This window comes from Syngnathus acus, chromosome 4, assembly GCF_901709675.1.
Source record: "Syngnathus acus chromosome 4, fSynAcu1.2, whole genome shotgun sequence".
NCBI lineage: Eukaryota > Metazoa > Chordata > Actinopteri > Syngnathiformes > Syngnathidae > Syngnathus > Syngnathus acus.
Window position 1 is genome coordinate 12,193,883 of NC_051090.1, and position 8,267 is coordinate 12,202,149.

General features: G+C 45.4%; 1 protein-coding gene across 1 annotated transcript; it reads right to left on the reverse strand.

Annotated features, from left to right (window-relative positions):
• Positions 1-454: 454 nt before the first annotated feature.
• Positions 455-6,306, reverse strand: LOC119122150. The gene is made up of 3 exons (XM_037250356.1): positions 6,174-6,306; positions 4,852-6,119; positions 455-750 (listed from the first exon to the last, which is right to left on the reverse strand). The coding sequence occupies exons 2-3, from the start codon at positions 6,026-6,028 to the stop codon at positions 455-457; spliced, it is 1,473 nt and encodes a 490-aa protein (XP_037106251.1). The 5' UTR covers positions 6,029-6,119; positions 6,174-6,306.
• Positions 6,307-8,267: the final 1,961 nt, after the last annotated feature.

The window sequence follows — 8,267 nt, forward strand, 5'->3', positions numbered from 1 at the left end:
CGACGAGTGAACTCTCCGCCTGCAGGTGTTTGAAACGACTAACTTGTCTCCAGTGTGGTTCTTGCAAAATAAGTTAGAGTGAGCACTACCCTAACACTCCAATTCCTTAAATCCATCGATCGTCCTTTATGTCAACAATGCCGGCCGGGTGCGCGCCTCTGAAGGCAGTTGCACTTCAAAATATTCCACAGGCCCATATAACGATATATAAATTATATGTATATCAAATAACTATTATATCAGCAATAATATTATCAAACCATCTGTGTCACTCCAAATCATTCAATCCATCGATCAAATTCCTCGTCCTTTGACAACAACGCCGCGCGTGCGCCCTGACGTCAGCCTCGTCGTTATTCCACAGATCTAGTATATAACTACATTGTAGTGTTAACGAAGTACAAGGAAAGATGTGTGTAGCTCCCTCTTGTCAATCAGGCGTACAAGCAGTTCTTCAAAACGGGCATTTGTTCAACTCCTTCTCCACACACATGCCTATGATCGTGATTTCTGCTTCTTTTCTTTCTTCGAGACTCGTGGCTTCATTGATTCTTTCTGTCAGACCCTTGAGCTCTTTGACACGTCGTTTGAGTCTAGCGATGGCTTTGACTAACATCATCCAGCTGGAGAACTTCTGGAAGCGATCTAGCAGTGAGTCTTCCGTCGTCAAGGTCATGCCCACGAAGGCCTTTCGAACTTCAGTGTCTTCTGCTAACATCTCTCCCACCTTGATGTCTCCGCTGGGAAGTTCTTCACGCCAGAGAAATTCGGGGCCAGTAAACCAGTTAGACTCGATGAGCTCTTTTGCCCTGAGACCCCTTGATGCGTGGTCTGCAGGGTTTTCTTCTGAAGCCACATATCTCCATTGACTGGGCTTGGTACTGTTCTTGATTCGCTGAATGCGGTTGGCCACGAATACATGAAATCTTCTGGCGTCGTTGTTGATATATCCAAGCACGACCTTTGAGTCTGTCCAAAAGATTTCCTGAGCATCTTCTATTTCCAACTCCCTTTTCAGCAGGTCGCTAGTCCGCACAGCAACAACAGCTGCGGACAGCTCAAGTCTTGGCACTGTAGTTACCTTCGTGGGGGCAACTCTTGCCTTGGCCATGACCAAGGAACAGTGGATTTGTCCGGATGTGTCTATTGCTCTCAGGTAAGAACACTCTCCGTAGCCCAGGGGTGGGCAAACTACGGCCCGCGGGCCACATCCGGCCCACGGGACCGTTTAATCCGGCCCGCCAACCCTGAATTATTTGTATTATTAAACTTTTTTTTTTGTCATTTTGCCTGCAATGACTGCGTTTCCCCAGTAGATGGGGAACCGCTCGCCTGCGCATTTACTACCGGAAGCCGTGTCAGAAAGCTCGGTGCACACTCACAAGTGCGTGTACGTACGTACTCAGTAGTACGGACATGGCGCACTCGCGCTCTATTTGTATCAATCCCGAATTTAGAGCGTGGGCTGTGACGACAGCATTCTTGTAATTCGCTCACTGAGCTTTCAGATACAGTTTTACGCTAAAGCCACCCACAAACCTTCCCCTGGAATCCTTCCATTAAGAAAAAGGAGCGCACAAAGGAGAAGGAAGACTTATCAGAGTCTGAAGAGAAAGAAGAGACACCAGTAGAGGCAACAGCTAACAGAGTGGTGCAAGACAAGAGGAGCACCTATTCCTCCACAGTTGTTCCTGTATGGCTGTCCACAGCAAGTAATCCAGAGCAGGAAGTGCTCGTATACGCTCTATTGGACAACCAAAGCGACACCACCTTCATCCTGCAAGAAACGGCAGAAGTGTTAGTTACAAAGAAACAGCCTGTGCAATTAAAGCTCTCCACGATGTCATCCAAAGATACCGTCATCCAGAGTCAGAAGTTAACTGGACTGCAGGTCAGAGGTTATAATGAGACAAGGAAAATATCTCTCCCAGTAACCTACACAAGAGAGTTTATTCCTGCAAACCTAAGTCATGTCCCCATACCTGAGACAGCAAGATCATGGCCTCACCTAGAGCACCTTGCTGGAGAGATCACTCCTTTATGTGACTGTGAGATTGGCCTGCTCATAGGCTACAACTGTTCTCAGGCCCTGTTGCCCAGAGAAGTGGTGTCAGGAAAAGATAATGAGCCTTTCGCTCAACGAACAGACTTGGGCTGGAGTATAGTTGGCTGTGCAGATCCCTGCGTCGATTATGGAGATGCAATTGGAAGCAGCCACAGGATCGTTGTGAAACAAGTGACTCCACACATTGAGTCACAGGCTTATCAACCAAGTGAAGTACGATACATATATCGAACACAAATCAAGGAAGTCATCACACCACCAGAAGTCATTAAGGCACTCGAATCAGACTTCAATGAAAGAGTAGCCGAAGATGCTCATATCTCACAGGAAGATCTACGTTTTCTATCCATAATGGAGGAAGGAATCAAAGCGAAGCCAGACGGACGTTGCGAAATGCCTCTCCCATTTAAAGAAGAAAGGCCAAGCCTGCCACAGAACAGAATCTGTGCAGATCACCGTCTCAAGTGTCTCAGAAAGAGATTGGAGAGGGACGAGCAATATCGGAAGGACTACAAGACCTTCATGAGTGAGATGATTGCACGCGGAGATGCAGAGAAAGTCACAGAAGAACAACTTGACAAAGGCCCGTCCTGGTACATTCCTCATCACGGGGTGTATCACCCTCATAAACCTGGGAAGATACCGGTCGTGTTCGACTGATCAGCCAAGTTCCAAGGCATGTCACTGAATGACCACCTGCTTACCGGACCGGAACTGACAAACACCTTGGTAGGCGTGCTCTGTCGCTTTCGCAAGGGTCCAGTAGCGATCATGTGTGATGTGGAACGCATGTTCCATCAGTTTCATGTCAGACCAGAGGACAGAGACTATTTGAGGTTTCTGTGGTGGGAAGACGGCGACCTACAGTCAGAACCAGCGGTCTACCGCATGAAAGTACACCTGTTTGGGGCGGCCTCATCACCCGGCTGCGCAAACTATGGCCTCAAACACATCGCTGCACAAGGACAAGGTCACTTCAAAGAAACATCCATTAGATTCATAGAAAGAAACTTCTATGTGGATGATGGACTAACAAGTGTGACAACTGAAGAAGAAGCAATACAGTTAGTCGCTGAAGCAAGAGAAATCTGCAGTAATGGCAAGCTGCGAATTCACAAGTTCATCTCCAATCGCCAGAAAGTACTTGCATCGATTCCCAAAGAAGAGTGTGCTGAAATAGTACTTAATCAAGACTTAGCCAAAGGCGAGCCGCAGATTGAGAGGGCTCTGGGTGTCGAGTGATGTGTTGCCTCCGACCAGTTCCAATTCAGAGTAGTGGTCAAGGAGCGTCCGCTCTCTAGAAGAGGAGTGTTGTCGATGGTAGCCTCTATTTTTGACCCACTCGGGTTTGTAGCACCTTTCATTCTCGTTGGAAAACAAATACTACAGCAGATGTGCCGTGACAAGATCGGATGGGATGAGCCTTTACCTGATGATTTACGGCCACAATGGGAATCTTGGTTCCTAGACCTACAGAACCTCGCTGACATCAAGATTCAACGATGCTACCTACCAGACAGTTTCAAAGAGGTCCAAAGATATGAACTTCATCATTTCTCAGATGCAAGTGTCACAGGCTACGGCAGGGGTGGGCAAACTTTTTGACTCGCGGGCCGAACTGGGTTCTAAATTTGGACCGGAGGGCCGAACCAGGAGCAGATGGACGTAATGTTTGTGTGAAGTAATATAAGCGACCTGTAAAGGTCATTGCATAAAAGATTTTGGCCTTTAGTAGGTAGTAAAGCATGGATATTCCAAACAAGTTTTTTGAAAACAAATGCATTTATTAACAGCATTAAAAAAAAAAAAAAAATTCACTAAATTACTGTTATCAGTGATTCTCATAAAATACGACACTGTTATTATGAATAAGTCTCCATCACTTCAGTGCCTGCAGGTCAGATTAATGAAAGATGTTTATCTTATGAGATCACATCAAACGGTAAACATTCTGACCAAATATATCATCTTGAAGAATCGGTGAAAGCATACATCCAAATAAAGTAATCAAAACGGCAACACGGGGAGGGGTATCTGAAAATCAGAGCAGAGTTTTAACTCACAAACACCTGATAACAGAGGTGAGGAAACGGGAAACACTTCCTTAAAGTAAGCCTTAAGAACTTTACAGGTTAAGATTAGTCGCAAACAGGTGGTGCCAGAGGCGTAGCCAGGAATTTTTCCAGTAGGGGCGCACGCCCACAGGAAAAAAAATCGAACATCACCCACGGCGTTCGCTGATCGCTAAAACAACATCCGGGTCCGAGAGGCAAACGGTGAATGGATAACATCGCGCACATAGAATAGCGCAAGCACATTCGCGCAAGACCGAAAGAAAAAAACGTCATGAAAATGAAGAATCGAAAAAGCTCGATTTTTTTCAACCGGGGCGCAGGGAGTCCTAACCGGGGCGCCGCCCCGGCTCGCCCCGGCTTGGCTACGCCTCTGGGTGGTGCATCAATGTCCTTGAGCATCCTGCATTGTTTGAAAATGAGAATGGTCGCTAGTTTCAATCCCTACTATGTGTACAAATCATATTCAAAATGCATTTTTTTTACAACAAACTTGAGAGCCTCCCCTTCATTTTCAGTGGGAACAGTGTTGTTGGTCTCCCTTTTTTGCTAGTGCATCATAGTCTGGAGTAAAATTTGTTGTGGCAATTCTTAGGAGAGATCCGTTTACCTCGATCTGTGACGGGTTGATGTGGCTGAACGTCACGTCGCGTACGTCGAGCCAAATTGGCCACTCTTTTAACATTCGGCACTCACTTCTTTTCTTCGGGCCACTCATTTTAAAGCGTCTCCCACTCTCCTTTCTTTCGCCATCCTCTTGTTCTTTCCTATCGTCTTCCCTTGGACGATTTTCATGTAGACATGTTGGATGCTTCCCTTTGCATGTCTCACAAATGCTTCTCTTCTCACAGTTCTTGGACTGATGTCCTGATTTCAAACATCCAAAGCAGAGCTTGTTTGTTTTCACAAACTTGACTCGTTCTGCAGTTGTCTCTTTCAAGAACTTTCGACATGTCTGTAAGCCATGATTTGACTTCTCACAGAATACACATCCTTTAGCATCTGTTTTCTCTTCAGAGCTACTTGCTAGCACCTTAGCACCAACACTTCGTGTTTTTTGTGGCTTCTCCTTTCCACCATCTCCAGACTTCAGAGCGTGAAGGGAGGTAATCGGATTACAAGCTATATCGGCTTCCTCTGTGACGAATTCCACGAACTGATCGAAGCTGGGGAAAGTCTCATTTTCCTTTTCCATCCTGGTCACCCTTCGGTTCCATTTTGCTGTAAGCCAGTCGGGGAGCTTGGAGAGCATTCGTTGGTTTTCACCACAGTCGTTAAGGACCTCCAGGCTCTTTATTTGCGACATGGCTGCTTGACAGCCTTGAAGGAAGTCTGAGAACTCTCGTAGCTGAATGCTTTCCTTGGGTCCTATCTTTGGCCATGAGGCCAGCTTATCTCTGAAAGCCTTAGCAACCATAAAGGAGCTTCCATATCTTTTTTCCAGGACATCGAGCGCTGTCTGATAGGCTGCATCTGTTCCCAGAAGGAAGTATCCCTCAATGGCTTTCCTTGCTGGTCCGCCAACATATTTTTGTAGGTAGTAGATTTTTTCGTTCGCTGGTATATTCTTTCTGCCTATCAGCGTTTTAAAGGACATTTTCCAGCCCTTGTACTTTAGTGGATCTCCACTGAAAACAGCAGGCTCTGGTGCTGGGAGACGGCTTACACTGAAGGACTCTGCTAGTACCTTGGCGAAATCAGTTGTGCTATCCTCTTTGGGAGTAGTTATAGAAGATTGCATCCTTGTGATTAGTTGTGGCGTGACAGCAGGTTTTGAGTCGAATGTAAGCCTTTCTCGTTTGGGCTTATAATCCTTGAATAGATCCAGCAAGTCTGAGGTTGAGCCTTGTTCTTGTTTATACACTTCTAGTTTGGCCTTGGCGGCATTCATCTTTTTTATGGTCTCTAAGCGTTCTATCTTTCTGCGCTTTTCTTCCAAGACCTGTTTATTTGCAGCACATTCTTCTTCTTGTTGTGCAAGCCTTTGTCTACATTGCTCTTCTTCTTGTGCACGTTCCTTTTTTTGTCGCACAAGCCTTTGTCTGTACTCAGCTTCTAGGTTTCTGAGTTCACGTTCCTCACGCTCCACTTGCTCTTGGACTTCCAAAGTGGCTTCATTTGCTGCTAATTCTGCTGCAGCTTCACTTATTTTTGAAGATTTACATGAGGATTTACTGTGTATGATCTTGAGCTTGCACTGCATGCTTCTGATACTTCTAATGAGAACACAGAGCCAGTCTCAAACCACTCTATTTCTTGCTCGTTATCTTTGTCTTGGAGATGATTCCAAGCATGCTCTAATATCTGCCTTGAGACAGTGTCGCAGGTGTCTGTTCGACGGCGTGTCTCTTTATCAGGGATTATGCATTTGCGCAGGTCTTCGTACGCCTGCTGTACATCATTTGATGCTTCCTTTATCTTGTTGATGAGAGTTTGTAGGTTCTCTTGAGAAGAGGCTCCCTCTATCGCCTTCCTTGATTTCTTAGCAAGAATCTTCCACTTGTCATAGGTACGTGAGAAACGATGTTGGAGACCTTTGAGTTTAGTCTCTTCGAGTTCTTGTCCCTTCTCAGTGAGCTTTCTCGATCTTTCACTTCTTCTTATTTCATCTTCTGGGGCAGGTTGTTTGCCTTCACTTATTTCAGTCTCCCCCTTAAGAGTTTTATCTGCTTGCTCACTATCAGCATCCTCAATGCCTTCTAAGATTGGAGTTATCCCTTCTATCTTGGACACATCCATTTTTAGGAAGTCTCATGAACTCAGTATTTATTAAGATTATTAATTTATCTATTATTTTGTATTACGATTTTGCATGAAATTTAAGCTATATGAACTGATTTTCTTTAAACTCAAGTATAAATCTGATTTACTAATGTAATGATGTTATAGTCTTATCACTTGACTACAGTAGGCTATCTTGAATTACTACTGACTCCTGTAATTTACTTTATCAACCAACCTGTCTAATATATTGACTAAATGTACAATAAACTTAATTTTCATTGCAATGACTTAATCACTTAAATGTTGTTCTACACCTTTAAATGTTCGCAAATGAACTTGTTTTCAAATGCTATGAATGGTCGTTCACACCTCAATCAGACATTACTAGGTGCAAATAAGCAAGCACTTAAACCTTACAACATGCACACATCACCATAACATTGCACAATTTAGCACTTGTAGGTCCCTTTACAGCAATTGAGGCTAGTCCACCTTTAAACATTTAACTTGTTCAAATGTTTACTTATTGTTGACTGGCACCCAAAGCTCTCTGGACTCAGGTAGCTACTTGTGTAGGCAGGTGAATGTACAGTCTCTTATCTGTCCGATGGAAGAGGTGAGTGAAGTGACTTGCTTGTAGCTCTGCCGAACACCGTCTTGTTCTGGCGCTGGGCTGGTTGAGTTCTCACTTGGAAACAGAGCTTAGCTCAAAACGTTCCATATCAGTGCATTTTCTTATGGCAGCTACAATGTGGGTTTGGTAAACAGCTCTTTATTTAACAAAACAAGAGTTCAACGAGCCAACAACTACTGAACTGTAACGATAAAAACATATACAAGTTGCTACACGAAATAAAATATATCAAACAATTATAACATAAATAGTTCACCGCCACACGGCCCCAAGCACCGGCGTGGACTTCCAGGCATGTGGCGGCGTGGACTTCCATCCCCGGAGGTGGCACTTCCAGCCACGGAGGTGGAAGAGAGCTCCATAGAATAGGACCGGGCGTGCGTAAAAGCCATGTCCGAGCCCCATCCACCGTCCCCGGACAGCCACCCGGCCGAGCGCCGGCCCCCGACTTCCATCCACGGAGGTGAAAGAGAGCTCCGTAGAGTAGGACCGGGCGTGCGTAAAAGCCATGTCCGAGCCCCACCCACTGTCCCCGGACAGCCACCCGGCCGAGCGCCGGCCCCCGACTTCCATCCACGGAGGTGAAAGAGAGCTCCATAGAGTAGGACCGTGCGTGCGTAAAAGCCATAATAGTTTTTCAAATTTTCTGTGTCACTCCAAATCATTAAATCCTTAAAACTCTTCGTCCTCCGTGTCCCTTACAAACAAAGCCGCTAATGATGCCGGTAGTACCCATCGTCATCTTCGTAATCCCGTGATCAAATCTTTGTCC

Excerpts from the sequence above, each read along its gene's own strand:
- LOC119122150 (XM_037250356.1), bottom strand. The coding sequence starts at position 6,028 with ATGAATGCCGCCAAGGCCAAACTAGAAGTGTATAAACAAGAACAAGGC. Across the intron at positions 751-4,851 it reads TGGGAGACGCTTTAAAATGA|AACTTCCCAGCGGAGACATC; the intron begins GTGGCCCGAAGA and ends TCTGGCGTGAAG.